A 20,159-nucleotide genomic window follows, 5' to 3' on the forward strand; every position below is an offset into this window, starting at 1 on the left:
ATACAAATAAGTCATACTGCATATGTTCTGTTATTTGCACAAAAGGATTCTGCAACCTCTTTTTCCATGGGAGACACTAAAAGAAAATCCTAGATCAGAATGATCTGCAGTTTCAGATAAAGGATTTTAAGAGATGTTTTTAGATTAAGGATATGTTAATTTTATTAAATGAAAATATTTGTAACTGTTACTTTCTCACTGACAAAGCAAGTTTCTCAATAAACTACCTATTTTAACTTTCACTGCTGTCATCTTTTCTTTGGGCAACTGCAATGATACAGATACTATCAAACGGGTCTTTAATCTAAGTTCTTAATGTTTTCTTAAATGAGTTTCTTAAGACTGTCCCTTTCTTCATGACCCATTAGGTCCTGTGCATAGGAACTTCCCCAATTATGAATTCACTAAACACCTTTTATGAGTGAGTTAATATGAAATTAAGAGTGCCTTACATACATTTCATGATTTTTCTTAAATATTATTTTTAGTTGTGGTTGGACACAATACCTTTATTTTATTTATTTTTATGTGGTTCTGAGGATCAAACCCAGCGCCTTGCACATGCTAGGCAAGCACTCTACTGCTGAGCCACATCTCATGATTTTTCATATGTAGAGTCACAGCTGAGAAAATTATCTGGTACAATTTTGATTAAAATCTACCCCTTTTTACTAATCTTCAGCATAGTCTATTGTTATCTTAACTCTCAATGAACAAGTCCATGCCTAACTTGTGCTTTGCTTTTAATATTTTTAGAATAAGATAAAGTATATTTTGGTACTTGGAGAATAATGATTAGTGACCCAAAAGTTATGCAAAAGAGAAAAATTCACTATGTAGAACTGTTTTTGGAAAATTTTACAAGAAGGAACTAACTTTCCAAAATTCTAGGCTACATATTATTTCTAGGACAACATTCTTTTTTTAACAATAAATATATAAACTGATATTTTCATCAAGATCAAACAATGTAGCTTTCTGTAAAGTACTCAATTTATTAGATGACTCCCTTGGTTTATAACATAATTTAAGGGTTGACCTAATAAAAAGCTTAATTCAGCAACTATATTTTTTACTCTTACAATAGATAAAATTTAATAAAACCTTAAATTTTTTACAATATATCCCAAGGCATTAATCACCCCCACAAGTACTCACAGCCCAATTGCATTTATACAGTAAAAGTCAAGCTATATTATATTAATTTACACTAATAATTACATACATTAATAATACATTAATAATCCTTGTGTTTTTAAACATTTTTGTTGTAGATAGACACAATATATTTATTTTTATGTGGTGCTGAGGATTGAACCTAGTGCCTCACACGTGTGAGGCAAGTCCTCTACCACTGAGCCATGGCTCCAGCCCCAATTATCCTTGCTTTCATATGGGGATATATTCCCATTTCTAATATGGAAAGAAGCAACAGCTTGATTTGAAACTTATCAAAAGCTAACAAGTTGTATAGATAAATTATCTAGATAATTTCTGCAACCTTGCTTTTTATAGGCAGAGGACTGTATAAATTTTCCCTGTCAGTATCTGAATATTCATTTTGCAAATATCTATTAATAAGCATTTATTACATGCCAGACACAATACTGAACACTGCACATACAACAGTAAGAACAAATATGATTCCTAGTTTCATAGAGCTTAGTTCTACTGTGTTTAAAGTTCTGTGCAAATGTTTAATGTATAATTAATTTGTGATCAGGATAGCGTGTGGCTCCAAGAGTATTTAAGAGAGACCTGACCTTGTGGTTTGAGGAAAACTTCCTTAAGGAATTCCTGTCTTGGCAAAACCATTAAAAGAACTACAAAAGGTGAGAACACGGAATGAATGTTCCATGAGGAAGGAACTGGGAACATTCCAAGACTTGAAAGGGCAGCATAGGTGAAACATAAAAAACAATGGTGAACGTGTAATAAGATAAAGACAGAGGACAGATTAATTAGCAGGCTCTTGGTGGTATTTGTTAAGAGACTTTAACCCAAGAACAATGTCTTTGAAAGAGTTTTAGACTCAACAATAAGAAAATGAACAAACAACTGATTTCAAAATGGGCAAAAGATCTGAACAGACACCTCACCAAAGAAGATGTACCCAGGTGGCAAATAAGCAATGAAAAGATGTTCAACATTTCATGTCACTAGGGAATTGCAAATTAATACGAGAAACAACTGCACAACTATTAGAATGGTAAAAATTTAAAACACTGACACAAAAAATGCTGGGAAGGATATGGTGCAACACTGCTGGTGGGGATGCAAATGGTAGTGACTCTGGAAGACAGTTTGGCGAATTCTTACAAAAACTGAACATGGTCTTACCATATGACCCAGCAGTTGCACACTTTGTAATTTACCCAATGTAAGTTGAAATTTTACATCCACACAGAAACCTGCATATGGCAGTGTGTAGATTTACTCATAATTGCCAAGACTTAAAAGCAACCAAAATGTCCTTTAGTAATGATACATCCAGACAGTGATACATCCAGACAGTGGGATATTATTCAGGCTAAAAAGAAAGGCGTTATCAAGTCATGAAAAACACGGAATAACTTAAGTGTATGTTACTAGTAAGCAAGAGAAATCAATCTGAAAGAATACCTACTGTATTATTCCAACATTATGGGGAAAGCAAAACAGAGAAAACTAAAAACAAAATAGTGGTTTCTAAGAGACAGTGGAAGGCTAAACAATTGGAGCTATAAGTTCACTGGTAAGCCAACTCTTGATACAGAGTGTGTTTAAATGAAAGTGTATTTTCAGAATTAATACAATGACAAAGATTTAGTGTGTAAATCTAGAAAATTCCCATGTTAGCACTGGTTAATATTTGCTTAAAGCGTAAGAAAACTCACCACTTCATATTTTTTCCGTTACTAAAAAAAACTTAAAATAATTGATAAAATGATTTGAGGGTTCTACGAAATTATAAGTATAAATCCATGCATCATATTAATGTCTTATGCTTTATGTAGAATTGAATACTTAATTTTTTTTAGTTGTAGATGGACACAATACTTTTATTTTATTTATTTGCATGTGGTGCAGAGGATCAAATCCAATGCCTCACACATGAGAGGGAAGTGCTGTACCACCGAGCCTCAGCCCCAGCACCTGAGTACTTAATTATTGTGACAAAAAAAAAGTTATTGTGGCTAAAAGAAATAATTGCCTGGAATAACACCTAGCTACCTCATGATATATGTTTGGTTTTCTTTGTCAGTATCTCAGCAAAACTATATGAGTTTTAACAATTGAACTATCACTTGAATGCTATTAAAGAATAATAGCTAAGTAGGTTTACCTCAAGACAATGGATTCTGACTTTGAGGGAGATTTCCACCATTTCTATGATTGCTATGAAGTAATATTTGCCTTATAAATTCTAATTTCATCCTTTGTACTCTGAGGAAAGAGATTAGCAATTTTATCCATATCAAGATGCTTGTTTTGGAGGACTGACTCCATCTTTTTGAATAGTTCTTTCTCCAGCTTCCTCATGTTATCCAGTATTGTTCCTAAACAGTATTTATCCTAAACAATGAAAAGTACACAAATACACATACATGAGTACATGAATCTATCCAAATTCCAACCCACCCTCACAGACAAGATTTGTTCACTGTGGTTTCTACTTCTGGATTAGTTACCCCTCCTAATATGTAAATATAGAAGGAATGAATCTCTATTTTAGACTGAATGAAATCCCTGCATTCAATTATCAGCATCAAAAACAACAACAACAAGGGCTGGGGTTGTGGCTCAGTGGTAGACATTTGCCTCACATGTGTGAGGCACTGGGTTCATTTCTCAGCACTGCATACAAATAAATGACTAAAGGTCCATCAACAACTAAAATATATATTTTAAAACAGCAACAACAAAATCCCTGCACATAACAAAGTTAACATTCATATTTTTTGCCTCTTTGATGCAAAACACACAAACATAAATGACCCAAAAGTCAACTGAGAGGGGCTGGGGCTGGGGCTCAGCATAGCGAACTTGCCTGACATGTGTGAGACACTGGGTTCAATTCTCAGCACCACATATAAATAAATAAAAGAAAGGTCTATCAACAACTAAAAAATTTTTTTTTAAATCACCTAAGAAATAAGCTATGAAAAAAAACCCAGCCAAGTCATTTAATATTTATACCAATAAATATAGAAGATTTTCTATCTCACTAGTAATCAAGAAATGTAAATTAAAACTATCAGTAGGACTGAGTCTCCCTAAAACAAAAAAGTAGTTATAGAGTCAGAACTAGAACACAGCTTATTGATACCACCCTCAAATTACATTATTTTTCCACCACTTTATATTGTCAATCAACAATTAACATCTTTTAAACAGTAACAGCTTCTAATGTTTTTAAACATTTATTTATTTATGTATCTTTAGTTTTAGGCAGACATATTATTTTTTTTAATGTGGTGCTGAGGATCGAACCCAGTGCCTCATGTATGCTAGGTGAGCACTCTACCACTGAGTCACAACCCTAGCCCCGAGCTTTTCATTTTTATCCCAAAATTACTTTGTAATTCCAATCAGCAATTTAATTTACTTTAACAAATATTTAATACTAACTCTATAAAGCTCACCTCCCAGAAGCAGTATAATGGGGAAAAGAGAAGTGAAAGCTCATGAGAGCAATTATGAGCAACAAAGGCTGTGTGGAAACTGCACAGGAGGAGTAAAGGGAAGTTCCTGAAGCATAACACTAAGGGACTTGAGCAAAGACCAAAGAATCAGAGTGCACATCATTGTTCACCACACTGTTCTGAGTGTGGAGAATAAGCTAAGTACATAGGAATGATAGACACCTCAGGCCCAGTCACTTGGGCCCCAGTCAGCATATTAAGTGGGTTCCTATTACTTGCCTCTCATTTCACACCACTAAGCTACAAAACAGTATTTAGACTGTAGACCAGATGTGAAAACAAACTGGTCCCCAATAAAGCAGAATCAGCATTAAGAATTCTTAGCAAATAGGAAGTCTGGCAAAGTGCTTCAAGCAAAAGCAAAATAGTGAAGTGGGGGGAAAAAGGCAGATAACTATGCAAACATATTACAGGCAAAAATGAGTAATTGCCTGGAGGAAAATTAATTTAATTGATTTAAATGTAGACAGATGTAAATGCCTAGATCTTGAAAAAGTTAAAGGATTATATAGCAAGAAAAATTAGCAAGTGGTAAAAATAGCCAAGAAAAGATATAGGATGGTTAATCTTTTCCTTCCTTGCACGTTGTCAATTGATAGTTGCCTTTAGACAGCACTTGTACTTTCTTTTTTTCTTTTTTATTTCTTTCTTTCTTTTCTTCTTCTTCTTTTTTTTTTTTTTTTGCAATGCTGGGTGGGGATCAAACCCAAGGCCTCATGCATGCATGCTAATGCATGCTAAGCAAGTACTCTACTATTGAGCTACAACCCCAGCCCCATTTCATTCTTATGGGGGGGGGAGTTGGACAGGCAAGGGATAGGGAAGGCTGAAGAGGTATATTTTATAAAATTAAGTTTCAATCTATGTCATAAAATAAATACATCTGCTTATTTCTGGAGATTTCAGGTGATATGTTGCTCTTTACAATGTTCACATTTTTAAAATAATAAGCATATATTATTTTTTTAAAAAACAACTTATTATTTTAAGTCTATGTGGCCTTCAATCACTTTCAATTAATTTTCATCTGCAGTTGTAGGATTAAAATTTACTGCCCTTTAGAGTCTTTGTAATTTTTGGTGTGAGATACTAAGCTAATTACTAAACCTCTCTCCTAGTCTTGGATTCCTTATCAGTAAAATGGAGATAACAATAGTACCTATCTCATAAAATGATTGTGCAGATTAAATAAAATAATCCATATAAAATGGTATATGATAAGTGCTTAATAAATGTTAGTTATTATTATGTTTAATATACTAAATTTCTCTAAAATAGTCACAACATACATATTCTTAACCAAAAGTAAAAATAATACAGCTTTACTATAGTAATAGCATCTACACTATTTCTTTTTTTTTTGGGGGGGTGGGGGTAGAGGGTACCGGGGATTGAACTCAGGGGCACTTGACCACTGAGCCACATCCCCAGCCCTATTTTGTATTTAAAGACAGAGTCTCACTGAGTTGCTTATTACCTCGCTGTTACTGAGGCTGGCTTTGAAATCCAATCCTTCTGCCTCAGCCTCCCAAGCTGCTGGGATTACAGGCGGGCACCATCATCTCCAGCAGCATCTATACTATTTATAATCCTACTTTTTACATGAAGGAAAGAAATTGGTTCTTCAATGTTTAGAATTCAGATTGAATCATACTTTAAACTATTCTAATGATACAACAGATAATATAATAATACCTCATTATTATTTATTACTTCCAAAGCCTGTTGGTGGTTTTGGTAGAGTGGGTGTCTTCTGTCAGGCTTACTCTTTAAGTGCAGCCTCTTTTTAACTGGATCTTCAAGTTCAAATGTTGGTGAACTGGTATCCAACAGTTGTGAAATATGTGGCACAAATATGAAAGGCTTAAAAACTGATCTAGAAGAAAGAGACTTAATTAAATTGACATGTCAAAATGTTTAAAAATTCAGCATTATTCTAAGTTTTCCAAGATTCTCTTAGAGAAGTTTCTGTTAATGATGCTACATAAGTAAGTTGTTCCTGTCATATTAATTATGCTATGCCCAAATCCCAGTGTACAGTGTGATCTCATTTATAGCAGGGGCAATGCTTAATTTAGGGCTGCATTCATACCGACCTACTGAGAGCACAGCACATATACCATGTCAGTGAATGAACAGTTTTCCATTTCCTAAGGTAAGAACAATTCTCAGTGTTATAGACTGAGGATTATAACTTGGAGTGAAAATCAGTACAAGTGTTAATGAAGGGACACAGGTTTCACACTCTAACTTCTTGAAGTATCTTTAACAATATGAAAGTCTATAACATTAAGGGATAGCAAGTACGAAATCATTTCTAAATGTAATGTGGTGTTAAATTTGGTAAGAGATACAAATGACTTGAATCAAGATAGTCTATAAATAAAGTCCTAAAGATATAACTTGAACTACTGATAGTTTAAGTTTTATATGTATGTGTTTTCTATATGTACAAAAGTAAATCTAGCACAACTACATTACTTATTCAATTTACTAACTTATAAATCATCTAATGTCATTAATGTCTGAAATCTGAGTAGAGAAACCTATCTACCTTCTTTTCTTGACAATGTTAAATATATTTGTAGGAAAGAGGAGTACAGATAAGGGTAAATACAAAACTATAAGCCTTTTCTTCCCATAAAAAATGAGAACAGTTACACATTTATGGAAATTGCAATCTAAAATTGGCCCAGAAAATCCACCAACAAGTTGTCTTATTTATGTAACAAAAATTTAGTCTCACAGAATTATCAACACACTATGATTCTTCCCCATACCATGACCACTTGCTAGTTCACAGTATTTTGTGACTTTACCTCTCAGGATCAGGAGTCCCCGTAAAGAAGTGAATGCAAGGAAGGTTGGAATCTTGAGGTAAAACAGAAACCATGCTTGCAGTGGTCAGGAATTCTCCCTCCATATTAATGCCACTTGGTTTATCTCGGAGAATTTCCATCATTGTTTCAAATGTTATGTTTCCTAGGGAAATAATTTTAAAATCCATTAAATATGTTTGCATATATATATTTTACAATTACAAACTGCTTTCTCTACTGATAATATAGGAGATATCGATTTTGGTATAAATGAGATATCAACTATAAACAAACTCTGTTTCAACAGCACATTGTCACAGAAAGATATTTTCTTTTAAATATAAAATATGCAAAATCTCAAAAACATTCTAACAGGTAAAAACTTTGTAAGCAAAAGCAATCAATAGTATAAAAATACATTCAATCCTATTGCACTAACAGAATTTTTAAGGCATATTTAGTAATGAACTGATGATATTTCAATAACCTATTATCTGAGCCTGTCCATTCAATCAATAAAAATATTGTATTTAGTTTCCAATATTATAAAAAATTATTTTTATAAAACAACACATTATTTTTCCTATATTAATTTCTGTGTCTGACATTAATAAGCTTACATTAAAGTGTGGGCTAGAACTTGAAAAAGAATGAAGATGACAAAACACATTATGGTTAATGGAATTTGGGTGTGCATAATCCTGCTGGGCTACTTTAAAAATTAAACGTCCATGTGTGAGATGAAACATGTATGTGATGATATATTGCATGTGATTATACTGTTTTATGCTTTTATATTTAATGTGTATTGTTTTTCAGAATTTTTTTTGAGGAAAATAGAAAAAATTATTTTCTATCTTTAGTAAATATAACATGTCCCTGGTTACACAGAGTTTCAGAATTCAGTATTTGGAAAGCATCACAAAAATTTTTTTAAAGTCATTGATGTTTTCAGACAGCTCTGTTCCTTGCTATACACATTTATAGTCAAAGATGTGGCTCAGAACTACCTTACAGTAACAACAACAACAACAAAAAAACCCTAACCTACCTATATAGTTATTATGGTTTGGATATAAGGTATTTCCCCAAAGTTCCTGTGTGAAGGCAGAAATGTTCAGCAGTGAGAGGATTAGATTGTAAGAGTTGAAACCTAATTAGTGGATTAAGCCAATTGATGGATTAATAATTTGAATGGACTAGTTGGGCAGTAACTATAGGCAGGTGGGAATGACTGGAGGAATTAGGTCTCTAGAGGTGTACCTTTGTATTTGTCCCTGATCCCTCTCTGTCTGCTTTCTGGACATCATGAGTTGAGTAGTTTTCCTCCATCAGCCCTTCCACCATGATGTTATGCCTCACCAAGAGCTCAGAGCAATGGAATCAGCTGAGACCTCTGAAACTGTGAGCCAAAATAAACTTCCTCCTCAAAGTTGTACTTGTCAAGTATCTTGGTCACAGCAATTAAAAAGCTGACTAACACAGCAGTCCTACAAAAATAGTTTGTTTTTCTTCTGACCTATCATTAATTTTCTTCTGCAAAATTTATCACTCCAAATTCCTCCTAAATCAAATTCAAACTCCTGAAAATTAAAACTTACTATTAAGCTCAACTGAAATGACCTTTTCCTCTCCATCTATAAGCATTACTAATCTTTTGTTTATTTGTTGTAGCCCCATCATTAGATTATACATTCCCTATAGAAAAGGATGATATTTCCCTCTATTTAGTTCTCATTTATTTAAAAAAAAACATTTTGGGGCATCTGTTAAGTGCCAGGCACTGTCATAGAAACTAGAGGTGTATATCTATATAGAGATATAAATATGAAGAGATATATCTCTTCATGAATATGATCCAATTTCAACTAAAGTAACAACAGTTAACAAGTCATTGACAATCTCTCCTAAAAAGTTTCAGAATAGGCTTAAAAGTTTTCCTTTGAATATAAGAAATTCTCATTATCAAAAGAAAACTGACACAAGAAAAGACTACTACTCAAAGTAACACATTTAAAATGAGAATCAAAACTTCATGGTAAATAATGGAGTAAAAAGGATTGATTGAACTTTTAATGTAAAATAAAAATATTACAGAAATAAATTTATATAAATATAAACTTACAAAAAACAATTTAGTTTTAAATTTTAACATGCTAATTCTTAGAACAAAGAATGAAGTATAATTTTTCCAACAAAATTTTATGAGAATACTTTATGACTACTGCAGGATGATCATAAAGACAATTTTCACAAAAATATTTGAGGATTACATCAAGTTTCTTAACCCATCATTTCCCAGCATCCAATAATGGGTTGTCACTCTCTTAATCCTTTAATACTGAAGTCACTGTCTTTGAAAGCACTTGATCATATTACCATCCTTAGTTTTCTCTTCAATTAATAGGTCTAACTCTACCCATGTGTTATTTGTCATTGACTTTGTATGAGACTTTTCTTGGGATAAACTGAAAAAATATTATAAAATTCATTGGCAAAAATGAACATTCAAGAATTTCCAGAAATAAAAAAAATTAAATCAACTAAAAATAAAATAAAATATATGATTATTAAAAAAATTGCCAGGATAATTCTGAAAAAGCAGAGTAATAAGGAGGTGTTTTTCATGTCACATAAAAAAACAGTATTATAAATACTCTCATATTGTTCTCTAGCTCATAAAACAGGTTTTGGGGGGCTGGCGATATTAGCTCTGTAACTCAGAGGAAGAGTACTTGCCTAGCATGAATGAAGCCCTGGGTTCAATATATAGCACTGAAGAGAGAAAGAAAGAAAAAGAGAAACTGGGTACCATGGGGCACACCTATAATCCCGCTACTTGGAACACAGGATTGCAAGTTAGAGGCCAGTCTGGGTTAACTCAGCAAAACCTGTCTCAAAATTAAAAGAGGGGTGGGGTATAGTCAGCCTAGCATACTTGAAAAATGTTCAATTCCCAGGACTGCAAAAAAAAAAAGTCATGTTCTGACTGTTTCAGGTATTCATTCATGTTTTTAAACAGGGAGATTTCCACTACTCCAGTTATTATAGTTATTCCTGGAAGAAGGTAAGTTTAATTCCAAGTACTCCAACACAGGTAGCAGTATTCTTTTAACCACTCCATTATGATGCCTCCAATTTATTAAATACATCAGTTTTTTCTTACCCAGAAATAGTACCAGGTTATTTTTTTTAAAGAGAGAGTGAGAGAGAGGAGAGAGAGAGAGAGAGAGAGAGAGAGAGAGAGAGAGAGAGAATTTTTAATATTTATTTTTTAGTTCTCGGAGGACACAACATCTTTGTTGTTATGTGGTGCTGAGGATCGAACCCGGGCCGCACGCATGCCAGGCGAGCGCACTACCGCTTGAGCCACATCCCCAGCCCAGTACCAGGTTCTTAATAACAACAATGAACATGGTATATCCATATTGTAACAAGTACAGTTTGTTTGTTTTTTAAGTAATAAAACATAGTGTCTGCCATCAGGTATTTCAGATAACTTATGTGGAAATATTTAATTGTTTCCTTAAAATCAGTTTTTGGTTTTGTTTTTGATTGTACCCAGGGGTGCTTAATCACTGAATCACATCCACAGCCCTTTTTATTTTTTATTTTAAGACAGGGTTTTGCTACATTGCTGAAGCTGGCTTTGAACTTCCTATCCTCCTGCCTTAGTCTCCCAAACTGCTAAGATTACAGGCGAGCATCACCATGCCCAGCTAAACATAGTTCTAAAGACTTAAATAACTTTCACTTAACATGGTTAATTGACCACAAGTTTTTGTTTGTTTGTTTGTTTTCCTCTCTCCCCAAACTCTACAGTTTTGGGGCTGGAGATATAGCTCAGTGGTAGAGCACACGCTTAGTATGCACAATGCCGTGGATTCAATCCCCAGCACCAAATAATAAACACAACATTTTACAATACTTACCAGAAAGAAATTTTAAAATGAAGTAACTCACAAAGATAAATAGAATAGGGAAAGCAAGAATCTCCCCACACCATTCCCCTAACATGGGGATTAAAAGAAAAAGCTTCACTGGGAGCAGTGGTGCATGCCTATAATCCCAATGGAAGGCTGAGACAGGAAGATTGCAAGTTCAAACCCAGAGTTTAGCAATTTAGCAAGGCCCTAAGTAACTCAGCAAGACCCTGTCTCTAATAAAATACAAAAAGGTTTGGAGATGTGACTCAGTGGTTGAGTGCCCCTGGGTTCAATTCCGGGAGGGAAAATGGAGGGAAGGAAAGAAAGAAAAGAAAAAGCTCATAGCAAGTCTATACCCAAAATATGATTTTTGTGATACTTCAAAAGAAAATTAACTTTCATATACAATAATGTAATGTTCTGTCATCAGTTAATCATGCAACTTACCAACAATTTTATGGTAATGAAAATAGATTTACACAAGTCCATATTCTATCTGGTTTCTTCACAGTATAACCATGACTTCAAATTCAAACAAGAAAAATAACTTACTGAATTTATAGGTAACTTGTTATAGGAGTCATAATTTTCTGTTAATTTTGAAAAACACAGGAAGAAAAAAGGGTGTTACCCAAAAAAGCACCTTTAATGTTAAAACTCGGCAATAAAACAAAAGCCTACCACCCATACTGATCTACTACTATCAGATACATAGCTCCAATACCTAGTGAGATTTAAAAATGATTCAAGTCTAAATTCCTATAAATGCAAGTTTTAATAAAAAACAGTGGCAGAACATAACACTGTGATAATACAAGTATTACAAAAATGTTTTCTGTATTCAAAACCTACAATTCTCAAAATGAAAGGAGGATTTACATGATCACTTGAGTAGGGTAGCTATAAGTAATCCACTAGCAAGCATTGAATAAGTACTGAGACTGCAGTGGCAGGGTTCAGTAAAATAAATGCAAAACACAGGGTGCAATTTCATTGCAATTTAAACTAGTTATTTAAAATACATGAGTGAATATAGATACAATTTGGATATACATGCAGCACAGTTAATAGCCATCAGGTAGGGATGGTTAGAAAGGAGAAAGGTAGGCTCTTCTATCTAGAAAAATTAGCCATAATGTACTAGTGGACAATTTTCTATGAAAGAATTGGAAATACATTTATTCTTTTGGCAAAGCACAGAAAGCTAGATGAACTATACTTCACACTTGAAAAAAATAAGCTTCATGTCAGATGCATATATTAATATATTCATGTATAACTATCAAATCTACAATTCAGTATTTTGTAGTTAAATATAACAAGTATTATGATGCACTGGGGAATTAATGTTTTATTATTTCTATTTGGTTTTCTTCCTTTTGTCCAATTACTCTAAACCTTACATTCTTGACATTTTCCTTTCCATCTTAATTATGCATTGTTGCTCTTCATTTTTAAAAATTATCTGCTAATTTTATTTCCTTGACTTTATGTTTACTGCCTGAAAAATATACACAACAGTGATCTTTGCTAAACTACCTAGAAGTTACAATTTAATTCAATTCAACCCAATAATGATTCTTAATTAATCATTTCAACACTTATTAAGCACACACAACATAGTAGTACAAGACATTGAGCTAAGTATTAAGAGAAAAATAAAGGTAAATTTAAAAAGCCCTTTTTTCAGTTTCATAGAGAATATAAATGAAGAGCACAAATACATATAGTTTTCTCATTTGTAAAATGAAGATAATATCTACTTCATATGGCTGTTTAAAAAGAAAATGTAAGTGAATAACTTAATACAGTACCTAGCCCTGGATAAGTTTGCAATAAATGAGAGTAGATACTGCTACAACTTTTTTTAAATCTACTTTTATAATAAGTCTAAAATTGAAATATTTAGTATAACATTCTGTATCATTTTTTATATACCTATCCCTATGGAAAAATAGTTTAAATATACTTATAAAATGATAAATTAGCTGGGCATGGTTGTACACACCTGTAATCCCAGTGGCTCAGAAGGCTGAGGCAGGAGGATCAAAAGTTTAAAGCTATACTCAGCAACTTAGCGAGGCCCTAAACATCTCAGGAAGATCCTATCTCTAAATAAAATACAAAAAAGGGCTGGGGATGTGGCTCAGTGGTTCAGCACCCCTGTGTTCAATCCCAGTACTAAAAATAAATTAATTAATACATAAAATAAAATGATAAACTAACATTAAGAAACTTTGTAGAAAATATTTCAAATTTTGACATTGTTTTAGAAATTAAAATATAAGATATTAAATACTTTGAAAAATAACTAATGTGAAATTAATTTGTTTAATGAATACTTGAAAAAAGCAAATATCAATCACTGACTGATCCATCTGAGTAGTTGGTATCTGATTGATTTATAGAACCATTTTATTCTTTAAGTGAAGGAGGATAGAGCAGTCACATGTTTTTTTAGTAAAATGACTCTTTTAGCTATTATCTGCTACTCAGTAATCTAAATAAAATTTATTCTGCCAGAATTATTTGGTAGCAAAGGGGAAAAGTACATTAAAAGTTATTTTTTAGGAGTTAATAGTGACCCAATATAAAAAATGGGAAAAAGATACACTAATAAGTGGACAATTTATAAGAAAATTATAAATTTTCAATAAATATCAGAATGTCTAATCTTACTAATAAAATAATATATATTGAGATAATAATATGCCACTTTTACCTACAAAATTTATAAGGGCTAGTCAGGTGCAGTGGCACACACCTATAATCCCAGTGTTTCAGGAGGCAGAGGCAGAAGGATTATGTGTTCAAGATTAGCTTCGGCAGACTAACCCACAAAATTACAATTATCTTATATTAGACAAAGGTACCAAAAACATGCACTGGAGAAAAAATAGCCTCTTCAACAGATGGTGCTGGGAAAACTGGAAATCCATATGCAACAAAAAGAAATTAAAACCTTATTTCTCACCACTCAAAAAACTCAACTCAAAATGGATCAAGGACTTAGGAATAAAACCAGAGACCCTGCATCTAATAGAAGAAAAAGTAGGCCCTAATTTCCATTATGTGGGATTGAGCCCCAACTTCCTTAATAAGACTCCTGTGGCACAAGAATTAAAATCAAGAATCAATAAATGGGATGGAATCAAACTAAAAAGTTTCTTCTCAGCAAAAGAAATAATCTGTGAGGTGAATAGAGAGCCTACATCTTGGGGGCAAATCTTTACCGCTCACACATCAGATAGAGCACTAATCTCTAGGGTATATAAAGAACTTAAAAAGCTAAGCACCAAAAAAACACAAATAACCCAATCAATAAATGGGCCAAGGACCTGAACAGACACTTCTCAGAAGATGATATAAGTCAATCAACAAATATATGAAAAAATGTTCATCATCACTAGCAATTAGAGAAGTGCAAATCAAAACCACTCTAAGATTTCATCTCACTCCAGTCAGAATGGCAGCTAGTATGCATACAAACAACAAGTGTTGGCGAGGATGTGGAGGAAAAGGTACATACATTGCTGGTGGGATTGCAAATTGGTGCAGCCAATATAGAAAGCAGTTTGGAGATTTCTTGGAAAATTGGGACTGGAGCCATCATTTGACCCAGCTATCCACTCTCCTGGGTCTATACCCAAAGGACTTAAAACAGCTTACTATAGGGACACAATCACATCAGTGTTTATAGCAGCACGATTCACAATAGCTAAACTGTGGAACCAACCTAGATGCCCTTCAGTAGATGAATGTATTAAAAGAAATGTGGCATATACACAATTGATTATTACTCAGGAATAAAAGAGAAAAAATCATGGGATTTGCAGGTGAATGGATGGACTTAGAGAAGATAATGCTAAGTGAAGTTAATCAATCCCCCAAAAAACAATCCTGAATGTCTTCTTTGATATAAGGAGGCTGATTTATAGTGGGATAGGGAGAGGGAGCATGAGAGGCAGGGATGAACTCTAGATAGGGCAGAGTTGTTGGAGGGGAAGAGGGGGACATGGGGTTATAAATGATAGTGGAATGTGATGATCATTATTATCCAAAGTAAATGTATGAAGACACGAATTGATGTGAATATACTTTGTATACAACCAGAGATATGAAAAATTATGCTCTATGTGTGTGGTAAGAATTGTAATGCATCCCACAGTCATATATAAATAAAAATTTAAAAAATAAAAAGAACTATTTAAAAATGAATAAAAATAAGATCAGCCTCAGCAATTTAGCAAGGCCGTAAACAACTCAGCAAGACTCTTGTCTCTAAATAAAACATAAAAAAGGGCTGGAGATGTGGCTCAGTGGTTAAGTGCCCCTGGGTTCAATCCTGGGTACCCCCCACAAAATTATAAAGGTTAAAAAATAAGTATTTAGAAAATAGGCACTCAACTATTCAAATATTGCTGGTGTTAATTTAAATTGATGTATCTATTCTGGTGGCCACTGTGGCAGTGTGTTTCAAAAACTTTAAAATATATATACATCTTGACTGCACATTCTTCTTCTAAAAACTCATTCTACTAAAATAACCATGGATATGAATATAAGTAGGCTATGAACACTTTATATGATTTTCAGTAATGAAAAACTAAAAATTACCTAAGTAACAGTTATTTGTTAGCTAAAGTATGATTCATACAATCATTCTTTATTATGTAATGATCAAAATACTACTACATAAAAATTGAGGCAATATCAAAATAATAAATATGTATCTATTTAAAGGAAAGTTCTGCAGATACTAAAATAGAATGATCTGTATTATATACTACTAACTTTGGAAAGTTATATGTACAAAAGTATAAATGGCATGCTACCATTTCAGTAAAATACATATACATATTTGTCTCATTAAACCTGTTTCATCTCTGGGAGAATATATAAAGAACTGCCTATGGGGGAAAAAACTAAGTATTTGGGGACAGACTACAAATGTACCTTTAAATTTTCAATCATGTGAATATATTTATTTTTAAAAGTAAAATAATATCATGGAATAATAAAAGACATGTGAAGGAGTTCTACTTTGAACTTCACTATGTAAGCTCGTATCAGACCAACCCTCCCTAATATAAACTTGGAATAAAAATGCAATGAACAATTAACCTGAGGGCTCTTTACAACTAACAAAGGCAAGAAAATTTGGAGGTGATGTGGATGAGAGGATGATGCATAGGGTGAGTTTCCCAATTTTTTTATGACTGCAACTTATAGGAAGTCCACAGTCAGTGCTGTGCTGGCTGCAACAGATAACCTTGGTATTTCTGACCTCAAGAACCAGAGGTCAACCACAAGCACTGGAAAGTGAAGGGCAAATCCCATAATGCAGAGAGTCAGGCAGAAGAAATTCTAAATTCTCTGTTCAAAACAATAACAAAAAAAGAACACATCTGCCCAAATAGCCCAAATATTCATCTGATCCCTAAATAATCATGTGGGGCAGAATGCAAGCAATGGACTGAAAGTTGAGCCAATGATAGTTTGCAGATTGAGTATAATCAATTAAGATAAGTATCTGCTAAAACAAGTTATCCATTTCTTATTAGGTAATTTTGGTGTTCTGTGGATTTTAGGGAATTGGTTCATTTCCTCTGAGTTAATGAATTTAGGAGCATAGATTTATTTGTAGTATTCCTTTGTTAGTTTCCTAAAGTCTGTGGAGCCTATAATGAACTCTTATTTCTGACACTAGTCATTTATATCTTCTTCCTCCCCAGAATTAGACTTAAACCAGCCCCAAAGGAAAGACTACTATAGAGCGATCCTAATAAGTCTTAAAAATAGGCCTAAAGGAATGAAATTACTAAAATTCCAATAGTGTTTCAAAGAATACAAAATTGCAGCATTCATCAAATAAAATCATAATGCCCACCATCCAATCAAAATTACTAGATCCTTGAAAATGCAACTCCCCCTCCCGCAAAAAAGATGAAAATTTGGTCACCGGAAGACAGACTCAAAAATTATGGAGATGATATTGTTAGCAGACAAGAATGCTAAAATTTCTATTACATTGCTATATGACGAATATGCTCAAGGATTTAAAGAAAAACACAAAGGTAATGAGTAGACAAATGAAAGATAAAGAACCAAATGAAATTTGTAGAGATGAAATACAATATTGAAAATGAAAACATCACTAGATGAGATTTAACAGCAGATCAGATAATACACAGGAAAAGTCAGAATACTTGAGGACATTACAGGAGAAGCTATTATAGTATAGATAGAAACTTCATTCTTTCATCAGAATCCCATGTAATTTAAATGTTTTCAGTGCAGTTACATGTAGATTTATTATAGTACATTTTCCATTAGATAGGTAATTTGAGTAAAATCTGAATATGTATTGTATCAAATATTCACATAGTAGAGTTAGAAATACACATATGCTGAGGTCTTGTATGGTTTACTAATTCCAAACCAACATTTGTTTCTCAGCCCCACACAGGTAGCCCACAAAATAAATGTGGTTGAGAGTTCAATCTCTCATAAGAGACTGTATTGACTTATAGCCTGAGAAAGCAGGAAGCGCAACTCTAGGCTAGGAATCTAGGCAAGAAGTACAGTAGTATTTTTTAGATTTGTACCTTGGGAAAGAGCCTAGCTCCTATTTTCCAAACAAGTCTTTGACCTAGCCATCTATGCTTTCATGGATGTTAAAACTCTAGCCTGTAAGGCTTAGCTCCAATGCAGAATCCCCCTGCCCTTTGACCCAGAGATGAGGAGGACTGTCTGGGGGTGGAAATATTCCAAATCTTGCTCATATTATAGGTTTTCTCTTCATTTTTAGAACCTGGTGATTTCCTATTCTTGTATTTGAACTTAGTTATATATGCTTTTAATGACTATTTTAATCAATATTTCTGAAGTTTTGAAGTGGGAAGGAGGGAATTCTTGTATCTGCTCAGTTTGTATTCTCAACCAGAACTTCTAGATATAATTTACAGTAATAAAATAACCAATAAGAGTACTATCAAGGGGCTGTAGCTGTAGCTCAGTGGTAAGCACTTGCCTTGTATATGTGAGGCACTAGGTTTGATCCTCAGCACCATGTAAAAATAAATAAACATACTGTATGTTTATCTACAACTAAATAAATATTTTTTAAAAGAGTACTATCAAAAGATAAATACAAGAAGTAGCAGCAAGAGTCAAAGAAGCATGTTTCCATGTTTCAAAAAATTCTGAGAGCCAGGTAGGGTGGTGCACGCATGTAATGCCAGCAGCTCAGGAGGCTGAGGCAGGAGGATCACAAATTCAAAGCCAGGCTCATCAACTTAGCAAAGAACTGGGAATGTAGCTCAGTGGTTAAGCAGCCCTGAGTTCAACCCTGGTACCAAAAAAAAAAAAAAAATCTGAGAAGTAACCACAATTTTGTTTGAAGAATATTAACAGAATTTTTTTTAAAGTTTCTAAGAAATGAAAATCTGAACTTTCACATAGAATCATTACCTTCCCACAATTATAAATTTTACACATCTCAAAAAATAGCTTACATCATCATACTGTTTTCAGTTTTAATGACTATATTTTTATTAAATATAATTCCTAAAAACAGATTTATCACTCCTACATTATATCCACAAAAATGTAATTTGTTATTTTGACATTATTAAAATGCTAAAATTACCTTTGTGTTTATTCAGAAGCTTGTAGCCCTCACAGTATCTGCCTGATGAAGTCATCATCTTGGCTGTGTCAAGATAAGAATATGTTGCAGCAAAATCAAATTCCTTTTTACCATCCCACCATCCTTTCTGCTTAGCATAGTTTCTCATGTCTGGGTGTTCTTGGTCAATCTTGGTTGTTATAGAAAGCTGATTAGAAATATTACGAACTCCTTCTATTTTCAAAGAAAAGGGAAATGAAAACGAAAAGTTATGTTTAACATTAATGTTCCATCTATACATTATAAATTCTTAATCACTATTTAAATGTAAACATAGACTTCTAAATTTTGTACTATGTTCATCTATTGCATATTCTAAGAGACAATTTTTAGAATTAAACTTTTTATGTTCAGATAATTGTAGATGCATATGCAGTTATAAGAAATAATCCAGGGAGAAACTGTGTTCCCTTTACTCCATATCCCCCAACAAAAACATTTTGAAAAACTAGAGTATAAAGTCACAATCATAATACTGGTAATGATACAGTCAAGAAAAAGAATGCTTGTACTACCACAAGAATCCTTTATGTTGCCCCCTCTTAGAGCCATACCCACTGTCTCCCACCCGTAGCATACATGAACTCCAGGCAACCACTAGTTTGTTCTCTTATTTCTCTAAATATTAATTCTAAAAATCCTAGCTTTTTTTTTTACTCAACATAATTCTCTTTTTTTAATATTTATTTTTTAGTTTTCGGCGGACACAACATCTTTGTTTGTATGTGGTGCTGGGAATCGAACCCAGGCCACACGCATGCCAGGCGGGCGCGCTACCACCTGAGCCACATCCCCAGCCCCTCAACATAATTCTCTAAAGATTCATCCAGCTTACTGTAGGTATCAACAGTTCGTTCCTTTTTATTGCTGAGTAATACTCAAGGATGTGGATTTACTATAGTTTCTAACACTATTTTTTTTAAATCATAAATACATTGCTTGCAAAGATATTGTGGCACAAGTCACAAATAAAATTTTCCACTAAAATACAAAAGAGGAAAAAATAATAAAAGTCTGTTCACAATAAATTATATAGCTG

At 33.3% G+C, this 20,159-nt stretch overlaps 1 protein-coding gene across 4 annotated transcripts in view; it reads right to left on the minus strand.

The window, feature by feature from the left end:
• Positions 1 to 20,159, minus strand: part of LOC144252709 (secernin-3-like) — a 40,313-nt gene that overhangs the window by 3,239 nt on the left and 16,915 nt on the right. Inside the window, exons 5-8 of one of the 4 annotated variants that reach the window (XM_077794855.1) lie at positions 19,082 to 19,144; positions 7,505 to 7,667; positions 6,381 to 6,561; positions 2,279 to 3,555 (exon numbers count right to left, since the gene is read on the minus strand). In XM_077794855.1, coding sequence (XP_077650981.1) covers positions 3,379 to 3,555; positions 6,381 to 6,561; positions 7,505 to 7,667; positions 19,082 to 19,144 — 584 coding nt within the window. In that variant the 3' untranslated portion in view covers positions 2,279 to 3,378. Of the gene's footprint in view, positions 1 to 2,278; positions 3,556 to 6,380; positions 6,562 to 7,504; positions 7,668 to 19,081; positions 19,295 to 20,159 lie in introns of those variants that run through there. The other 3 variants (XM_077794854.1, XM_077794853.1, XM_077794856.1) reach the window with 3 other exon arrangements.

This window comes from Urocitellus parryii, unplaced genomic scaffold (assembly GCF_045843805.1).
Source record: "Urocitellus parryii isolate mUroPar1 unplaced genomic scaffold, mUroPar1.hap1 Scaffold_53, whole genome shotgun sequence".
In the NCBI taxonomy this organism is placed as follows: Eukaryota; Metazoa; Chordata; class Mammalia; order Rodentia; family Sciuridae; genus Urocitellus; species Urocitellus parryii.